Here is a 21,586-nt window from a genome sequence, read left to right as displayed (position 1 = left end):
ATAAAGGGCACCCATATCAATAAAGAGGAAGTTGGCCGGGCGTGGTGGTTCACGCCTGTAATCCCAGCACTTTGGGAGGCTGAGGCAGGTGGATCATGAGGTCAGGAGATCGAGACCATCCTGGCTAACACGGTGAAACCCTGTCTCTACCAAAAATACAAAAGATAAGCCGGCATGGTGGCAGGCGCCTGTAGTCCCAGCTACTTGGGAGGCGGAGGCAGGAGATGGCGTGAACCCAGGAGGCAGAGCTTGCAGTTTGCAGTGAGCCGAGATCGAGACACTGCACTCCAGTCTGGGCAAGACTCCGTCTCAAAAATAAAACAACAACAACAACAACAACAACAACAAAAAAAAAACAAAAATAAAGAGGAAGTCAATTTCTCGCTGTTTGCTGATGATATGATTATTTATCCAGAAGATCCTAAGAACTCCTCCAGAAAACTCCTGAAACTGATAAAATAATTCAGCAAAGTTTTCGAATACACAATTAATGTACACAAATCAGTAGCTCTTCTATACAACAACAGTGAGCAAGCTGAGTATCAAATCAAAAACTCGATCCCTTTTACAACAGCTGCAAAAAAAAAACCCAAAAAACAAACAAACAAACAAAAACATACTTAGCAATACACCTAACCAAGGGGGTGAAAGACCTCTACAAGGAAAACTACAAACCACTGCTGAAAGAAATCACAGATGACACAAACAAATGGAAACACATACTATGCTCATGGATGGGTAGAATCAATATTGTGAAAATGACCATTCTGCCAAAAGCAATCTACAGACTCAATGCAATTCCCATCACAATTCCTATCAAAATACCACCAACATTCTTCACAGAATTAGAAAAAAAACTATTCTAAAATTCATATGGAACCAAAAAAGAGCCTGCATGGCCAATGCAAGACTAGGAAAAAAGAATAAATCTGGAGGCATCACATTACCTGATTTCAAACTATACTATAAGGCCACAGTCATCAAAACAGCATGGTACTGTTATAAAAATAGGCACATAGACAGTGGAAAAGAATAGAGAACCCAGAGATAAAGCCAAATACAGCCAACTGATCTTTGACAAAGTAAACAAAAACACAAAGTAGGGAAAGCATACCCTTTTCAACAAATAGTGCTGGGATAATTGGCTAGTCACATGTAGGAGAATGAAACTGGATCCTCATCTGTCACCTTTTACAAAAATCAACTCAAGATGGATTAAGGACTTAAATCTAAGACCTGAAACTATAAAAATTCTAGAAGATAACACTGGGTAAACCCTTCTAGACATTGGCTTGGACAAAGATTTTATGACGAAGAACCCAAAAGCAAATGTAATAAAAACAAAGATAAATTGCTAGGACTTAAAGAGGTTTTGCACAGTGAAAGGAACAGTCAGCAAGTAAACAGACAACCCACAGAGTGGGAAAAAGTCTTCACGATCTATACATCTGACAAAGGACTAATATCCAGAATCTACAATGAACTCATAACAACAAGAAAAAAAAATCCCATCAAAAAGTGGGCTAATGACATGAATAGACAATTCTCAAAAGAAGATATACAAATGGCCAATAAACATATAAAAAATGCTCAATGTCACTAATGATCAGGGAAACGCAAATCAAAACCACAATGCAATACCACCTTACCCCTGCAAAACAAAACAAAAAACCCAAAAACAAACAAACAAAAAAACCAGTAGATGTTGGCACGGCTGCAGTGAAGAGGGAACACTTCCACACTGCTGGTGGGAATGTAAACTAGTACAACCACAATGGAAAACAGTGTGGAGATTCTTTAAAGAACTAAAAGTAGAACTACCATTTGATCCTGCAATCCCACTACTGGGTATCTACTCAGAGGAAAAGAAGTCACTGTAAAAAAAGATATTTGTACATGCATGTTTATAGCAGCACAATTCGCAATTGCAAAAACGTGGAACCAACCCAATGCCCATCAATCAACAAATGGATATACAAACTGTGCTCTGTGTGTGTGTGTGTGTGTGTACGATGGAATACTACTCAGCCATAAAAAGGAATGAATTAATGGCATTCACAGTGACCAGGATGAGATTGGAGACTATTTCATGTGGAGTAACTCAGGAATGGAAAACCAAACATCGTATGTTCTCACTCAAAAGTGGGAGTGAAGCTATGAGGATGCAAAGGCGTAAGAATGACACAATGGACCTTGGGGACTAAGGGGGAAAGGGCAGGAAGGGGTGAGGGATAAAACACTACAAATAGGGTGCATGGTATACTGCCTGGGTGATGGGTGCACCATAATCTCACAAATCATCACTAAATAACTTACTCATGTAACCAAACACCACCTGTTTCCCAACAAACCATGGAAATAACATTAGAAAAAAAGAGAATTAGCTAACTGGAAGACATGATTATATCAACTTTTAAATAAACGGTTTTAAGAATAAAGAGGCAAAAAAAAAATACAAACTGACACACACATGATTATATTTTCAGGTAATTATATACGCATCCCCCTCAACTTCCCAGGTAATTATATACACATCCCCGCCCCCAACTTTTTATTGAGACAGGGTCTCACTCTGTCACCCAGGCTGGAGTGTGGTGGCGTGATCATGGCTCACTGCAGCCTCAACCTCCTGGGCTCGGTCTCTGATCCTCCTGCCTCAGTCTCCTGAGTAGCTAGGACCACAGGCACATGTCACTACACCCAGGTAATTTTTAAAAATTATTATCTGTAGAGATGGGGTCTCACTATGTTGCCCAGGCTGGTCTTGAACTCCCAGGCTCAAGCGATCCTCCTGCCTCAACCTCCCAAAGTCCTGGGATTATAGGCATGAGTTACTGTGCCTGCCCACGCATCCTCATTTTATAAAAATGCAACATTGGTTTTAACTTTTTAAAGGTATGTGCAGTTTACTTTGCTACCTGAGCTGATAATTAAGATCTAAAAGCAATGAACAAAAAGGCTTGGTGCCCATGAATAGAATTGAGGGCTATAATTAAGTATAATTCAAACAAGTTAATCAGACATATATATGTATAATCGCTATTGCACCACATGATTATTAGGTATAAGAAGCAAATTGTTTTGTAAACGACTGTTACTATGGCTAAATAAATTAGTTTTCTATCTTTTTAAACTTCTCCATGTTATCTGTCAGTTTCAACACTGCTGTTTTTTTCTGATGCCACATACAGACTGATTCTCACTGCACATAAATGGCAAAGTCATTCCTCTGGCTCCCCATCTTCCAGAGACCTCTACCCTGCCTTGACTATATTCTTTTCGACACCTCCCCTGAGCACTGTGGAGTCTTTAGGCTTTCTGCTCTCCTCTCACTGAATCTGTGGAGTGCTAGCGGGGCCCTGAGCCACAGAGCAAGGCAGGGCTACCATGGCACAGGAATGGGAGGCCAGACCATAAAGGATGTGGAGACAAAGCAGTACAAAGACACAGGAGAATGGGCTCCTCAGTCAGCAGTTGGGACTATTCAGAGGAAGAACGGCTCTCCAGACGTGGTGACCTCAGCACTGTACCAGGGAATTACTATGCTCTAATCTGGAGAGTTTCTCTTTGTCTGCTTACCTGAAGCAATCCATGAAACCTTCTGTCTCTTTCACACAAATTGCTCTCATGTTAGAAACACCCTGTTGGTGTCCCAGAACTTTGGGAGGCCGAGGTGGGTGGATCACCTGAGGTCGGGAGTTCGAGACCAGCCTGACCAACATGGAGAAACCCCATCTCTACTAAAAATACAAAAATTAGCCAGGTGTGGTGGTGCACGCCTGAGGAATTCCAGCTACTCGGGAGGCTGAGGCAGGAGAATCACTTGAACCTGGGAGGCAGAGGTTGTGGTGTGCCAAGATAGTGCCATTGCACTCCAGCCTGGGCAACAAGAGCAAAACTGTCTCAAAAAAAAAAAAAAAAAAAAAAGAAACATCCTGTTGGAATTTATGTAGTTACCATATTACCTTCAAATGCAAATTTCATTCACCCTTGCTAAATTTTATCTTTTGGACTTACAGCCATAGTTCCAGCCCATTCAGAAATTTTATCATCAGGGTTCTGTCATCTAACGTAGTAGCCACCTCTAAAAGAATTGGGTAAGAAAATCCTGAATGCCCTTAAAGAACTTGTAATATATTTGTGTGGCTATTAACTGGAAGTTAGTTACTGTTACCACATGTCCAGGGAGATGACATAGGTAGAAACAGCACCGCGCCAGAAGTTAGACAACTTGCCTCCCGGCATGAACTAGCTCTGTGACTTCAAATAAGTATTTGTAGAACTGCAGTTCCCTCACAAGTAAAATGGAATGGAAACAGATAAGCTCTTATTTCTGGAATGAGTTTGTTTTTCATTAAAAGCATCTAGGGGATCAACAAGCAATTTTTAAGAAGGAGGGATGAAGAAAGAGAAGAAAGAATTCCTTTTCATTTCCTTTAAAATCACTCTAGTTACATGTCATTTAACAGCAACGACAAATGCTTTGTGAGGTCAGAGGTAGGGCAGGGCATGATAAGTGAGGGTTCAGGGACTTCTCCAATAATACACAATGGAAGATAGGTCTTCAACAAAGTGGATGCTGAGGAGGTTGGCAAGAGGGGAAGCCCACTCTGGAGGGAGAACTCTGAGAGCTCAAATGCAGAGGTGTGCCTATGAGAGGGCAAGAGGGTCACGATTATATAGGAAAGTTTTAGGCAGGTTTGGAAAAAAAAACTCTGGGGCCAGGCTGTGGAAGCCATGGAATGCCAGGAAGAGAAGTTTGAGGTTTATCCTGAAGAATGGTAGTTTTCCAACTTTTTACCATTACTCCTGAAAGCAGGGGAACCCTTCTCAGTGGAAGTGTGCATGGGCTCCTAGGTTTTCCCACTTGGTCTCCTACTTGCCTCCATGCAGCCCTTAGCGTACTAAACCCCTCTGCCTTTTGAAGCATAGCCTAAAACTACTGCTAAAGCCTGAAGTGTGACCTGACTCTTCAATATTCATGCATAATAAAAATAAAGCCCAAACAAAACAAAGCACTGCTATAGAGGGTGGGAATTCCTGAATATTGCTAAATTGGGAAATGGCATAATCAAATATAATCTGATGGTTATGCTAAGTATTAACTGTTCTGGCTAGAGGTATAGAATCAAGTCAGAGGAGTCCTGACATTAGAGGGATAAGATTTTAACTCAGAAGCAGTTGGATATATTTGAAAGTTCCAAAGACTTGCTTCCTATTGTCAAATCCATTTATTTCTGGGTAAAATGACTGTATTGAGATGGTCTACTGCTTCCTTGTCTGGCATTAGGGCAGTTATGATCAATGGGTGGGACTAAAAATCAGATTCCTATTCAGCACAAGGAAAAATTTTCTAACAACCAAGTATTTAACAATGGACCAGGCTGTCTGGCAAGGCAGAGCTTTTAGTGTCTGAAAGCATTCAAGCAGAGAATGAATTTATGAATTGGTGGTGTCTTGGAAGGGATTCTTATATTAAATAGGAGGTTGAAATGGAAGACCACTATGGAAGAAAAAAAAAAACAACAACTCCATGCATGCTTCAAAACAGGGCAAAGAGGCAGTGAAGAGTGGGGGATCAGGGTTTCTAGAGAAGGGGAGATTATAAATCATTTAGTAGTTACATTACCTTTGCAATTTTCCCCATTTCATAAATGTCTGCTTTCTGATCTTCAATATCCATGAAAACAGTTTCAATTCTGCTTAGAGTCTGTTCATGATTACTGCAGGTATCTGGGAGTCCTTCAGGGAAGTAGAATCGTGGAATGTTTATGGACAATGGTGCATTCACAACATTATTCACATGGGGAACCGGGGACAGAGGTTGGGGACTACTTGGAGAGGTGGCTGGAGGTGGGAGTGGTGTTCCAGGTTTCTTTTCTGGTTTATTTTGAATCTAAAAGAAAAATAAGATTATGAGACACAAAAAATTTAAACAGCATTCATTTACTGAAAATCCTCATGAGCAATGTAAGAAACCACAATCAGAGACAGGAGAGATTAAGGGCTTCATGTACTCTAAAGGGTGGTAAGCATGTTTCTAGGGAATGCTTACCTGCACTAAATTAATTAATTAATTAATATCTGCCAGTACTCAAGTTTACATAGATTTATGTTTAAAAAAATACATAAGTTTCTCCATCAGCTATTTGGCAGACATTTCAAAAGAATCAAAGAGCAATGTTAGTTGATATATTAAGAATCTCGAGGTGTATTCTCACTCTGTTGGAACTGGATTAATACATTCATTCTGAAGACAGTTCTTGGTCTTTCTGTGACTTTATCTTTCCTTGAACAGGCAAAAACAAGTTCCTTTTAAATATATATATCCAAAAAGTATTTGGGGAAGGGGCTCCTTTTACCTTCTCTAGTTTGACTTTGCTAAGGCAGAATCACTGCCAGCCCCAGATGCTGAGAAAATCTCTGTTAAGAAAATTAAAGCATTTTAATTCTGAAATGTCCCCTACCTGGTTGATTTATTTGCCACTAGGGCCATGCCATTTTCTGCAAGATACACATTTATCTTATTTGTGGTTTGCTCCAATAGGCAAAAACCATGGTCATTGATTTCATCACAACCAAACTCCCTTTACAGTTTAATAACTCATTTAGTTTATATTCTTCTTCTTTTAAAAAAATGATTTGAGGTGGCATACTATAAAGAGACATTAGAAAAGTCAGTAAAGAGTGGCGGGGAGGCAATGAGGAGACTGAGATTGCCCATGATTTAGGAAAAAGGGAGGGGAGGTACACCATTATTCAGGTAGAAATTTATCTTACCAATAAAGACTCAATTTACTTCTGAGATTCTTATCAGAAAAAGCAAAAAAGATTCCATTAGAATTTTCATAGTTCTAATTTCTACTCTTAATTAATGGCCAGACTATCAAGGCTCATGAACATGGTACTGTATTAGATGTTACATAAAGTACGAAAGATGAATATAACTGTTGACTAGCTAAATATGTTTTATAGGTATTATGAACACAAAGTATTCAAATGTTCTTCCTTAAATTACTCTAATGCCATCTCTAAAGTTTGAACAATGATATATCTGTAAGAAGTAGATCTATCATATTTCTTCTTAACATATAGGTTTATCATATAATTTTCAACTTCAGGATAAAAATCTTAGCTACCCTTAAAAATGTGAGTTTTATAAAGAGATAAGATTTATTCATATAAATATATGAAAATGGTTAAATCTCCTATTTTTGTCATAATAGCCCAATTTCCCTATATTAATATCTGACATTAATACACAGAATGGAGTCTGCTCATATATTTAAGACTATTAGGGATATGAAGGCCAGTTGTCACACCATGTCTTTGCTACAGTTATCAGGATGTTACCCGTATAAAGCAATAGTCAAGGAAGAAACAGAACAAAGGGAAGTGATGCCAATGAAACATGAAAAACTTAAAACACTGATGGCTTACTGGTCTGTGACCTCAAAATGGTTACTTAACCTTTTGGAATTTCAATAATAAAACAGAAATTACAATGTCTACTTCTTAGAAGGTTGTTGTAAGGATTAAAGGAAATTGTAAGATGTAATATAGGTAAAAGGTTCAGAACAGTGCTGGGCAGAGATCTATCTATCATGTAAGAAAATGAATGACAATACCAAAGGATGAGATTCTCAAAAAAATTAGATGAAGCGTAATTGGGCATAATCCTTCAGATTCAATAATAAATAAAATAATCATTTACATATGTAAAGCAATTTGAAGTTTATAAACCAGTTTTGAGTTAACAAATTGACAATCCATTTTAAGTCAACATTTCTCTCTGCCTCAATGCTAAATCTGTAAATATTACATAGTCCCAGAAGTCAATACGTTATTATTATTGTTCAGAGTGTTCTTAAAATTCTAAAGTAAGGCACAGAATTCTTCAGGGGCTTTACCTAGACCATTTATATTAGTGTCATTCCTTTCCATTATTCTATGCTGAAAGAGATTTGTGAGGTACAGGTGTACAATCACCAATGTTTTCTGTGGTGTGACATCTAGGGCAGTTATGCCCATAGAATTAAGACCACTGGTGCCAGTAGGGATGAAACCTGAGCGTCTCATGAATACACACTAGTGGGAAAGGTTTAGAGCAAGGTCTTCAATGTTAACTCTCTGCTTTTGCTTTGACAGAAATAAGTGATACTCAGAACACTGGCTGCCAAAGATTTTATTTGAATGGGAAAATATCTCATTATAAAATATTCTGTTCTGCTTTTCTTAGTGTACTTAACACAGAGCAATTCACTGATAGGCAACTATTTATTAATTCACTGGTCAATTCCGTATTTAATAAAATTGATGTTAATATTTAAAAGGAAAATAACACTAAAATAATGCATTTATTTTGAGCTTTTGGGTACTCAATTTACTTTTCATTGAGTTCTATAGGAGACATATAATTTAAACCTTAAAGTAGCTGAATAAAACTGGTTGTTTACAAACATTATGGAAGAAAACCTAGTAATAAAAATTCTGCCAAATTTACTGGCAAGTTTAGCATCTGCTCACTTTGGATACAGTGGTTTCAGTCCAGTCTAGGAGCAGCATTAGAATATAATTAGCTGGGTAAAGTATTTCAATTCTCCATTTCAGTCTTTCGCTATAAACACAGTATCACTTAGATATTCATTCAGAATAGTTTCCTTGTGCTATTATGTCACTGTAGCATTTCCAATATTTGATCATTTTTGACCTACAAAAAAAGCAATTTCATATTTACCCAAATAATTTGAGATTATTCTGGGTCAGAATAACCATAAAACTATGGTTTCTTGCCGGATTTTGGATGGCCATCATTTGTACAGTCCTTGATTTATATTGTAGTCCATGTTAGGCACTTGTTTGGTGAAACACTGCCATAGATTTTAAGCAAGCAAGTAGGGACTCTGTAAAATACTCATCATAGGCAGAAACGACTCAATTGCACAGCCTGCTTAGGGAAGACATTTTTTCACAATCTAGAAGTAACCACCATTCTTTGCTATCTACATACATTACGACACACACATACACAATTGTCTATATAGACAAATATGTCTTGTTTTTAAAAAAGATTACCAGGATTAACATACTTTTTAAACAAACATTTGTTACAGATGTGTATGCACACTAATATATAATCTACTGATTCAAAGTGCAAACAAGGCTTTTAATACAGAAATTCTAATTTCTCAAGGATATTTCTATTAAAAATTCTAGTAATTTTCTAGCTAAATTGTAAAACATTCATTAAGTTGTATTTGTTGTCTCTAAAACTGGATTCCTTCTCCACAAGAGAAAAATGTGAGTACTGTACTCCAGGTCCAAAAGGTCTATTTTTAAACCTGTTGGAATCCCTCTGCAAATAGCTTTCTGCAAATAGCTGAATAGAGGACACACATTAATTCCTTGATCTAATATCAAGATACAAGGGAGCTGTAAAATTATTTGTGAGTTAGTTCACTGGATGGTTTTATTAGTAATAAAAATATTAAAAAAAAAAACAAAACACCCAAATTTCAAACCTGTGTCTGCTGAAATGACTTCAGCCGCTTCTTAAACCGTGAAGGGAGAACAAAATCACAGCCCCTTGCCAGGAAAGCTAGCTCTCCCCTTAAATCCGGGTCCCTTCGTAGAGATGTTTCCTTGATCATCATCTTTGAAAAGTGAATGTTTACTTCGCAACTGTCCAGCACACTTCTGAAGATAATCAGATTTAGCAAGTTGTCAATCTTGTCAGGTAGGAAGATTTTTTTCTTCTTATCTCCCAAAGAAATGAAATTCAAGCATTGTGCTCTCCCAGCCTCCACGGACCACAATCTATGCTTGTCCTGACATGCAGCTGGTTCCCAAATACAGTCTGTGGCTCCCAATACCTGTTCATAATTTTCAAGTTATAAACACAGCCTGCAACGGGCCTGTTGCTCCTTGTTGGAAGCTTTATGTCAAATTGACCTGCACATGTTGAGAATACGGAGCCTTCTGGGAAAGGAAGCACCCACTACTCTGTGTACCAAAGTTAGAAACATTACAGCTGGACCTAAAAATAGTACCTTCTCAGATAATGCTAACTTCTTAAACTCAGAGTATGTGAGGTGTCAATCCACATAAAGCAGTTTCTTTTCAAACTAGAAGAAAAAGTGCATGTAGAACATTTTCAGCTTTTTCTCTTTAATATTTTATATAAAAAAAGAACAGGATAATGAACTTTGAATTTGAAACTATTATTTTAAGAATAGTTTTTTATTTTTTATTCGAAGCAAAGTAAATATCCAAAACTCTCCAGGTCTCTCCCAGTCAAAATAAGAGGAAAAACAGAAACTTTCACTCTCAAATGGGAATTTACAAAAAGATCTGTTGATCTCAGATTTAACATTTTTTAAAGCAAAAGACTATCTTAGTTATCAAACATTTTCTTGAACTGATTATGAACATACTGAAAATTTGTTCTCAGAAGTATTGGTTAAGAAAGTAGAACAACTGAATGCCATAGAAAATAAGTTTTAGATACATATAAGCAAGTCAAATGTGGCTAAAACAAAAAGGACAGAAAAGATGATCAAACAGCAATGACATAGTACATACTGAATTTGTAAGATTTCTCCCTTTGAGAAGCTTTAAAGAAATCAGTTAAGATTTTTAAAATACCTATTATTTCATCATATATTAAATAGCTGCCTCATATAGTTATTTGTAAGTGAATCATAAAGTAAAGTCATCCTCTGGTAACTGTGGGGGATTGGTTCCAGGACCCCCCACGGACCAAAATCCATGGCTGCTCAAGTCTCTTATATAAAATGTGTAATATTTGTATACAACCTACTCACATTCTCCCATATACTTTAAAGCATCTCTAGATTACTTGTAATACCTAATACAATATAAGTCTTATGTAAATAGCTGTTATACTCCATTGTTTAGGAAATAATGACAAGAAAAAAGAAGTCTATACATACCCAATACAAATGCAACCATATTTTTTCCCCAAATCTTTTCCAACTAGATGCAGAACCCATTGATACAGAGGGCTGTTTTCTCTCACATAATATTTAGATTTCAATATTTATTTTCAATCAACCACATCAACCAGCATTTATTTTCTATATCTAAAAAATATACACCAAATATTATTAAAACAAAACAAAACAAAAACAGCTTACAACCCTCTTTTACTGAACCTTTGTCTAATTTAGTGGAAATTAAATTATTTGGTTTTCCACTATTTCCTACAAATTTAAGTCTGCTTTTTCCCACTGATTTCTTTTCAAGACATTGACAACTCTTTATAATGTATACATTAGGCTTATGTGTCTAAAGCTGTGTTTTAAAGAATTTCTTTTAAGTGGCAGAGTCTTCTGTTCACATCAAATTTTATCTGAAAGCTTTTGATATGTACTATGATTGAAAGAGGATTACAACTGAAAACCACTGGTCTTATGCTTCATCCTGGGCCTTTCCTTATATTCTCAATTTTCTCTCTCACTGGGCTTCCATGTTAATTCTTTGAGGCGGGTGGCTTTCCCAAATTTTTCCCTTACACTCCTGACTAGAATACTCTTTTTCTCCCTCATTATTTATCTCCTAAATAAAATGTCAAAAAGGTATGTAGGAATGCAATTAGGCCTTTAGACTTACAATTTAATGCTTATTCTATTAAACCACACTTTAAATTATATTTCCCCTCCTTCCCAAAACCAACCTGTGGCTTTAGGTGAGCAGGTTCATTCCTTTCCTGAGAATGCTCCCTTTCCTCAAATTATACATTCTAATCATCTTTCAAGATCCAACTCAAAATTTAACTATTTCATGAAGGCTTCCTGATTATTTAAGTCCCCTTACTGTAATTCTTAACTTTATATATACAGCACTTAGTGAAATACTATATAACCTCTCTCAAATGACCTCCACTTAACATATTATCTTATTCAGCCAATGCTCTCCATTTCTCCTGTGAAACAAAGCAACCAATGCCCATCACACATGGATTTGTGGCTAATAGCTTCTCTTACACTCTCATATTTCTTACCTTACTAGTTGGGTTGTGTGCTAAGAGTCAGCTGCATTTGTCCTCAGTCTGTTTATGCTGGTTGTACTTTTCACAGTAACTACTCAATTCAATTACATGAACTGACAAAATGTAAGCGTGGAAAAGAAAAGTTGTTCTAAAATGTAAAAAACCCCTAAGTTTTAGTAAAAGTAAACTACTAAAGATTTTGTTGTTAAAATTAGGTAAGGGTGGGATGAAAGAGAAAACTCACTAAAGTTTAGAAGGTGTCTACATTCAAACTGCTTTACTATTACGTTCTCTCTCTAAAGAAACTAAAACCACAAATCAGACAACAAACATATTATGAGTGGGATTTATCAAAGAAATATGTCACAGAACTCTAATTATGTATGAGACTCATTCTCAGAGAAAAGGCTTTGACCCTGTATCAAAAGACATCAGAATAAATTAATGCCTGAGTTCAAATGTTTCTATACACATTTTATAGTACACACACATATAGTTTATGATTCCCTACTAGCAAACTCAATCATGTTCAGGTAAAAGGGCTTCTACTGTAATATTTTATAACTTGATCATTATTTTCCAGTAGTGTCTAAACTCTTGAGGACAAGAGTTTAGATTTTAATTTTATAGTCATTCAATTACTCAACAAATATTTTTATATATAATCACGTATATGCCAGACACTTTGCAGGATATGAAGCTAGAGAGATGATAAAGATGTGGCTTCTTCTTTTTCTTACTGCACTTTCTACTACAATGTTGGTTTGGAGCAAAGGACAAGAAATACTTTCATTTAATTGACTTCCTATAAATCTGCTAAGTTTCAAAGTCAGAACAGTGGTTAAAAGCCTGCCCTGTTATTATACTCTTAAGTAAGAAAATATTTCTTCATGTCTTTTGATGAAGAAATAATCTGTAAGTTTTGATATATCAAAATGTTTTCCAAAAAATTCAGAGAAGCAAAAAGACCAGGACTACTAAAGGGCTTAGAAAAGAACTGGTCTGTGGCAATGAGTTACTGACAGAGGAAGACTAGCATGAAGTTGGTTTATTTGCTTTTTACTTATTTACTTGTGTTTGAATGGAAGTATTAATATATGTGCTTGGTTTTTGAAAGGATCTGAGAACACGAATTAGTTTCAAGGAGTTCATGACAACTGGAATATAGCACCAAAGAACATGGTTTTTAGAGAGACCTTTTCTAGGAAAAGATCAAATATAGGGGAATTTCACTACAGAGAAATAAATGATCTGTGATCTACTCTCTTCTCTCTCTGCTTTGATCACAAGGGAATGTACAATCCATGGTGCTGGGAATTGTAAGAGAAAAGCTGTTTTGGGGTGAGAGGTTTCTCCTGCAGGAACTAACCAGAATTGAGGAAAAATAGAGACTCATAAACACTTAGGTTATAAATTGTTTGAGCACATGGAAAATTAGGAGCTGTGTGCAGTTACAATGGAAAGAGCCATTGTAAAAGTTTTCTGAATGTCTTTCTGGAATAAACTAAAAAATCTTTTCTCCTGCTCCCTGCAGCATATAATTAAGTCCGTCCTAACAAGCTAGCTGATTACCACCAGTAGGCACTTCCTGCACAGCTGCCTGCATCTCTTCTTGGCCTGCAGATCACTCACGAACTTTGCCTGACTGAAGACACAGGCAAGTCCTATCTGGACCATGTGCTCAATCTGAGTCTTCAGGATGACAACGATAAGAGAGCTTCAGCAGGCAAGAGACTGGTGCTCTCTGCTGTGGGGGTGACTGGAACACATCAGTTGTTAATTCAAGATCCAGCTGTCTTGGTCTGGGGTTCCTTTCCTGCCTTACCATTCCATGTATCTTTCTCCAGAACAAGCATGCTTGGGCAAGGGAGACAGCCTTTCTCAAAAAGAACCAGGTAGGGTAGGCTGCTAGGCATGAGTTTTACAGGTTCCCTCTGGCAGAGTTATATGGAAGAGAAGCTGGCCTCTCCACTATGACCCTAAAAACGAATTTTTTTTTTCTTTTTTAGGATAACCTCTAACATCCTAAGCGAGAAAAGATGCTCCCTTACCCTATACTAAAAGGACCTACAAAACTGAGGAATAAGTTTAAAATGAGCCTGTACCCCGAAGGAAGGTGAGATTGGGTAGGAGACAGAGGAGAACAAAACTGTGAGACATGACACATTCTATATTTATAGAATTCATTCTGTTAGGCTTAGTTTGAAATTTAGGACAGATTTCTTAGAACTTTCTGAATCCCCTTACTATTCCTTGCCCTTCGCCCTTTGAAAACGAAGACAATAGTGATTTATAATATTAATTCTTTCTTTCTGGGGAAATCAGCTACATGGGATGTTTTAGGAAAAAATGGGTTGAATACACAGGATAAAGAAAATAATTTTGAACATTAGTCTGAAGAAGTCTCTTATTCTGATTTGTGTATAACTGTTAAAAAACAGTATTATATATGCAATGTGTTGTACCAAAGTAAGTCTAGCCCTTTATTTTACTTTTTTGAGATAGGGTCTTCCTCTGTTGTCCAGGCTGGAGTGCAGTGGCATGATCTTGGCTCACCACAACCTCCGCCTCCCTGGCTCAAACTATTCTCCTACATCAGCCTCCTGAGTAGCTGGGACTACAGGCGCATGGCACTGTGCCCAGCTAATTTTTGAATTTTTAGTAGAGACAGGGTTTCGCCATGTTGCCCAGGCTGGTCCTGAACTCCTGGGCTCAAGCAATCTGCCCACCTCAGCCTCTCAAAGTGCTGGGATTACAGGTGTGAGCCACTGTGCCTAGCCTAGCCCTTTATTTTATATATAAACATGTAAAATCATTCAACAGCCTCAGTTGAATGTAGTTATGGAGACTGAGATGATAGCATCAGCTAAGGCCTTAGAGTAGGAAGGGCAGTTGGGATAACGCAGGCAGCAAAACTATAAAAATCTAAGTGACAGAAACACATAGCACAGTGAGGCTGGGAAATCAGCTAAGTGAGGACCTGTATTGAGGTGAGTGTTAGAAGCAGGTCCAGAAAGACAGCACAGCCACTCTGAAGTGACACCAAAGACAGTCACTCTGAAGTGACATCAAGGGATTTTGCTCAGAACATGCTACCAAAAAAAAAAAAAGTTACATATTGAAGTGGAGGTCCCGGTACATCATGAGGGTGCTTCTGATTAACAAAAGCCAGCCAGCTGTTTGGAAAAATCTAAATATGTTAACACCCTGTCTTTGTTGACACAAAAACTTATATACATATGTTCATAGTTGCATCATTCATAATAGCCAAAAAGTGGAAACAACCCAAATGTCCAGAAAATGAATTTTATCTCAATTTTTAAAAAGCCTTCTCATGTTGTAGTTCTAACAGACTGAGTAGCGTAAAAAGGTAATAACAGAGTGAATAATCAAGGAAAACTTCCCTGGCGTTGCTAGAGATCTAGATATCCAAATCACCTGGGAAATTCAATGCAAAAAGATCATCACCTAGGCACACAGTCATCAGGTTATCTAAAGTCAAAATGAAGGAAAAAATCTAAAGAGCTGTGAAGTAAAAGCATCAGATAACTTTAAGAGGAAAACCTCTCAGATTAACAGCAGATTTCTCAGCAGAAACCCTACAAGCTAGAAGGGATTGGGGTCATATCTTTAGCCTCCTTAAACAAACAATTATCAACCAAGAATTTTGTATCCAGCTAAACTAGGCTTCATAAATGAAGGAAAGATAGTCTTTTGCAGACAAACCAGTGCTGAGATAATTCACCACTACCAAGCCAGCATTACAAGAACTGCTAAAAGGAGTTCTAAATCTTGAAATAAAACCTCGAAATACACCAAAATAGAACCTCCTTAAAGCATACATTTCACAGGGCACATAAAATAATAACACAACAAAAAACCCCCAAGGTATTCAGGCAGCAACTAATATGATGAATAGAATAGTACCTCATATGGCAATAGTAAATGGCCTAAATGCTCCACTTAAAAGATGCAGAATGGATAAGAATTTACCAACCAAGTATCTGCTGTCTTTAAGAGACTCACCTTATGTATAAGGACTCACATAAACTTAAGGTAAAGGGGTGGAAAAAGATATTCCACGCAAACGGACACTAAAAGTGAGCAGGAGTAGCTATTCTTATATCACATAAAACACACTTTAAAGCAACAACAGTCAAAAAAGACAAAGAGGGACATTATATAATGATAAAAGGACTAGTGGAAAATATCACAATCCTAAATATATATGCACCTAACACTGGAACTCCCAAATTTATAAAACAATTACTACTAGACCTAAGAAAGGAGACAGACAGCAACACAATAATAGTGGGGACTTTAATACTCCACTGAACGCACCAGACAGGTCATCACATCAGGAGGTCAACAAAGAAACAATGGACTTAAACTATACCCTAGAACAAATGGACTTAACGGATATTTATAGAGCATTCTACCCAACAACTGCAGAATATACATTCCATTCATCAGCACATGGAACATTCTCCAAGATAGACCATATGATAGGCCACAAAACAAGTCTCAGTAAACTTAAGAAAACTGAAATTATATCAAGTACTTTCTCAGACCAAAGTGGAATAAAATTGGAAATCGACTCCAAAAGGAACCCTCAAAACCATGCAAATACATGGAAATTAAATAATCAGTTTCTGAATGATTGTTGCGTCAACAATGAAATCAAGACGGAAATTAAAAAATTCTTTGAACTGGACAATAATAGTGACATAACCTATCAAAACTTCTGGGATACAGCAAAAGTGGTGCTAAGAGCAAAGTTCACAGCATTAAATGCCTGCGTCAAGAAGTCTGAAAGACGACAAATACACAATCTAAGGTCATACCGCAAGGAACTAGAGAAACAAGAACAAACCAAACCCAAACCTAGCGAAAGAAAAGAAATAACAAAGATCAAAGCAGAACTAAATGAAATTCAAACAACAACAAAAAATACAAAAGACAAATGAAACAAAAAGCTGGTTCTTTGAAAAGATAAACAAAATTGACAGACCATTAGAGAGATTAAACGAGAAAAGGAGAGACGATCCAAATAAGCTCAATTAGAAATGAAACAGGAAATATTACAACCGATACCACAAAAATACAAAAGATCATTCAAGGCTACTATGAACACCTTCATGCACACAAACTGGAAAACCCGGAAGAGATGGATAAATTCCTGGAAATATACAACCCTCCTAGATTAAACCAGGAAGAAACAGAAACTCAACAGACCAATAACAAGCAAAGAGAGTGGTAATTTAAAAAATTGCCAACAAAAAAAAGTCCAGGACCAGATGGATTCACAGTTGAATTCTATCAGACATTCAAAGAATTGGTACCAATACTATTGAAACTATTCCAAAAAACAGAGAAAGAGGGAATCCTCCCTAAATCATTCTATGAAGCCAGTATCACCCTAGTATCAAAACCAGGAAAGGACATAAAAAAACTACAGATCAACATCTCTGGTGAACATAGATGCAAAAATCTTCAAGAAAATACTAGCTAACTGAATCCAACAGCCTATTAAAAAGATAATCCACCATGATCAAGTGGGTTTCTTACCAGGGATGCAGGGATGACTTAATATACACAACTCAATAAATGTGATACACCACATAAAGAGAATTAAAAACAAAAATCACATGATCATTTCAAATAGATGTGAAAAACGCATTTGACAAAATCCAGCATCCCCTTATGATTAAAACCTCAGCAAAATTGGCATAGAAGGGACATACCTTAAGGTAATAAAAGCTATCTACAATAAACTCACAGCCAACATTATACTGAACAGGGAAAAGCTGAAAGGACTGCCCCTGAGAAGTGGAACAAGACAAGGATGCCCACTTTTACCACTTCTATTCAACGTAGTACTAGAAGTCCTAGTCAGAGCAATCAGGCAAGAGAAAGAAATAAAGGGAGGAAGTCAAACTGTCGCTGTTTGCTGATGATATGATCATACACCTGGAAAACCCTAAAGACTGATCCAAAAGGTCCTAGATCTGATAAATGAATTCAGTCAAGTTTCAGGATATAAAATCAAAGTACACAAATCAGTAGCACTCCTATACACCAACCGAGTCCAAGCTGAGAATCAAATCAAGAACTCAATCCCTTTCACAATAGCTGCAAAAAAATAAAATAAATAAAATACATAGGAATATACCTAACCAAGGAGGTGAAAGACCTCTGCAAGGAAAACCACAAAACACTGCTGAAGAAATCACATATGACATAAACAAATGAAAACATATCCCATGCTCACGGATGGATAGGATCAATATTGTGAAAATGACCATTCTGCCAAAAGCAATCTACATATTCAATGCAATCCCCATCAAAATACCATCATCACTCTTCACAAAATTAGAAAAAACAATCCTGAAATTTATATGGAACCAAAAAAGAGCCCACATAGCCAAAGTAAGACTAAGCAAAAGAACAAATCTGGAGGCATCACATTACCTGACTTCAAACTACACTATATTGCTATAGTCACAAAAATAGGCACACAGACCAACAGAACAGAATAGAGAACCCCAGAAATAAAGCCAAATACTTACAACCAACTGATCTTTGACAAGCCAAAAAAAAACATAAAGTGGGGAAAGGACACCCTATTCAACAAATAGTGCTGGAATAATTGGCAAACTACATGTAGAGGAATGAAACTGGATCCTCATTTCTCATCTTACACAAAAATCAACTCAAGATGGATCAAGGACTTAAATCTAAGACCTGAAACCATAAAAATTCTAGAAGATAACATTGGAAAAAACCTTCTAGACATTTGCTTAGGCGAAGACTTCATGACTAAGGACCCAAAAGCAAATGCAACAGAAACAGAGATAAACAGATGGGACTTAATTAAACTAAAAAGCTTCTGCATAGCGAAAGAAATAATCAGCAGAGTAAACAGACAACCCACAGCGTGGGAGAAAATCTTTGTAAACTATGCATCTGACAAAGGGCTAATATCCAGAATCTACATAGAACTCAAACAAATAAGCAAGAAAAAAACAAACAATCCCATCAGAAAGTGGGCTAAGGACATAAATAAAACAAGTCTTAAGACATACAAATGGCCAACAAATATATGAAAAAACGCTCAACATCACTAATGATCAGTGAAATGCAAATCAATACCACAATGCGATACCACCTTACTCCTGCAGGAATGGCCATAATTTAAAAAATCAAAAAAGAGTAGATATTGGCATGGTGGTGAAAAGGGAACACTTTTACACTGCTGGTGGGAATGTAAACTACTACAATCACTCTGGAAAACAGTATGAAAATTCCTTAAAGAACAGAAAGCAGATCTACCATTTGATCCAGCAATCCCACTACTGCGTATCTACCCAGAGGAAAAGAAGTCATTATACAAAAAAGATACTTGCACACTCATGTTGATAGCAACACAATTTGCAAATGCAAAACTATGGAACCAGCCCAAACGCTCAGCCATCAATGAATGGATAAACAAAATGTGATACATACACATACGTGCGCACACACACACACACACACAACCATGGAATACTACTTAGCCATAAAAAGTAATGAAATAATGGCATTTGCAGCAACCTGGATGGAACTGGAGATTATTATTGTAGGTGAAGTAACTCAGGAATGGAAAGCCAAACTCGCATGTTCTCACTTATAAGTTGGAGCTAAGCTATGAGGATGCAAAGGCATAAGAATGATAGAACGGACTTTGGGGACTTGGGAGGAAAGGTGGGAAGGGGGTGAGGGATAAAAGACTATACATTAGGCACAGTATACACTGCTCAGGTGATGGGTGCACCAAAATCTCAGAAATCACCACTAACAAACTTTTCTACGTAATCAAATACCATCTGTCCCCCCAAAACCTAGTGAAATAAAAATAAATAAAAAATAAATTAAAAGGCGTAACAGCTTGGAATCACAGATTTTCTTTAAAATATCCCTGTAAATAGGCTTTATGAGAGCCAACTGGTTATAAGCTAATTAGTTAATACTAGGATTTCATGATCTTTCTGCTCTAACTTGGTGTTTTCTTCATTGTTTAGTGGCTTGTTCTGTGTAACTTTTTTTTTTTAACTCTTAAATAATGAAACACTAGTTGGGGGAAGGAGGCCAGGTAGTGGTAGTTATCTATAGTTTATTTGTTCCCAGCCTAATTCTCTAACCTTGACTTCACTGGCTGCAGCAAAATAGGAAGGCATGTATATGACAGAGGAGACCTAATAAGCATTTTTGTGTCTTGCTTCAATTGCCTCCAAATTATGGGAACACATTCTATGACTCATAACAGAAAGAACCCACAAAATCTGATACTTTTGCTTTTCAGTGTTCTTAATACTTGGGGTAGATGTTGTTCTAGGATCTGGGACAGCAAGAAAGAATTAGAGCCTAAAATGATCAGGAATAATAACTCTGGGATCCCTAGAATTTCTAGTGTCTAGAGTTCTCCGTACTTCTTAGTCTGCCTTTTTTCTTCCCTTTCTCCTTGAGAAATTAATTCAATTAGAGATTGCTCAATACAGACCATAATAATTCATTTTTGGCCTATAAATATGTTGGAGAAAAAAGAAATGAAGGGATTCCATTTCACTGACACTGCCATGTTAAATAAATGCCTGGTGACTGGTGCTATAAAATACTCTGCCCCAGTGTCTTCCTTGGGGGGGGGGGGGGGGGAGAGAGAGAGAGAGAGAGAGAGAGAGTGTGTGTGTGTGTGTGTGTGTGTGTGTATGATTTCTCAGTAATTGTGGGTGACAGTTGAACTCACAGATGTCAAAACAGGAGCTTGGAACTGATAGTCAAGGACCCCGGTGACAATGAGCATTACGCTGGAAGTACAACAAATATGTCTCCTGGATGTCAAAGCACCTCCCAGGATAAACACCTTAACTGTGGTCTCCAAAAGTAGATCCATGAGAGGGGATGACAGAATAACCCCTCAGCCCTCAGACCTAGTCTAGATTAGTTACAGTTTGCCGGCAAATCTCAAGGGAGATGACTCTGATTCAAAGATCTCTATGTAATTCTCAGTTCTTATGAAGGAGGTGGACTGCAAGATACTGTATAATAGAGCTTCTGAAGTGATCAGTTTACATAGGTAATTTTATCCAATTTCTGAAGATGATCATATTGGGAAGCCTGGTTTCAGGGGCTCAAGCCTGGCTAAAATAGTGGAATCTCTTAGGGTATCTAAGAGAATTTAGAAAAATTACCTTTATTATCTTTTTCTTCTTACAAAAGGATAAGGTTAGTTGTAAGGAAAAATTTAAATACTACAGAAATATAACATAGAAACAAAAGTCCCTCTACAAAGTGACAATTACTAACAAATATCAACTGAGGACGAACTGAGTGCCAGCTACCAGGGATATAGCAGTGAATGTAACAGATCCAATTCCCTGTTCTCATAGAGGTTTCATTCTAGTGGTAGGAGTCAGGGGAGAAAAACAAACAGTAATTGAAATAATATATCAGAGGGTGGTGTTAGAGGGAAAAAAAACAATAAAGGGGGAAAGGGAATACCAAAGACTGTATGTGTGCACGCAATTTTTAGGGCAAAAA

At 37.1% G+C, this 21,586-nt stretch overlaps 1 protein-coding gene across 2 annotated transcripts in view; it reads right to left on the bottom strand.

Annotated features, from left to right (window-relative positions):
• Positions 1–21,586, bottom strand: part of PPP2R3A (protein phosphatase 2, regulatory subunit B'', alpha) — a 154,564-nt gene that overhangs the window by 123,103 nt on the left and 9,875 nt on the right. The window contains exons 1-2 of one of the 2 annotated variants that reach the window (XM_012000026.1): positions 9,522–9,987; positions 5,630–5,896 (exon numbers count right to left, since the gene is read on the bottom strand). In XM_012000026.1, the coding sequence (XP_011855416.1) occupies positions 5,630–5,896; positions 9,522–9,653 (399 nt within the window). In that variant the 5' untranslated portion in view covers positions 9,654–9,987. Of the gene's footprint in view, positions 1–5,629; positions 5,897–9,521; positions 9,988–21,586 lie in introns of those variants that run through there. The other variant, XM_012000025.1, reaches the window with a different exon arrangement.

This window comes from Mandrillus leucophaeus, unplaced genomic scaffold, assembly GCF_000951045.1.
Source record: "Mandrillus leucophaeus isolate KB7577 unplaced genomic scaffold, Mleu.le_1.0 Scaffold612, whole genome shotgun sequence".
Classification (NCBI taxonomy): Eukaryota; Metazoa; Chordata; class Mammalia; order Primates; family Cercopithecidae; genus Mandrillus; species Mandrillus leucophaeus.
This window is presented reverse-complemented; position numbering and strand designations above follow the sequence as displayed.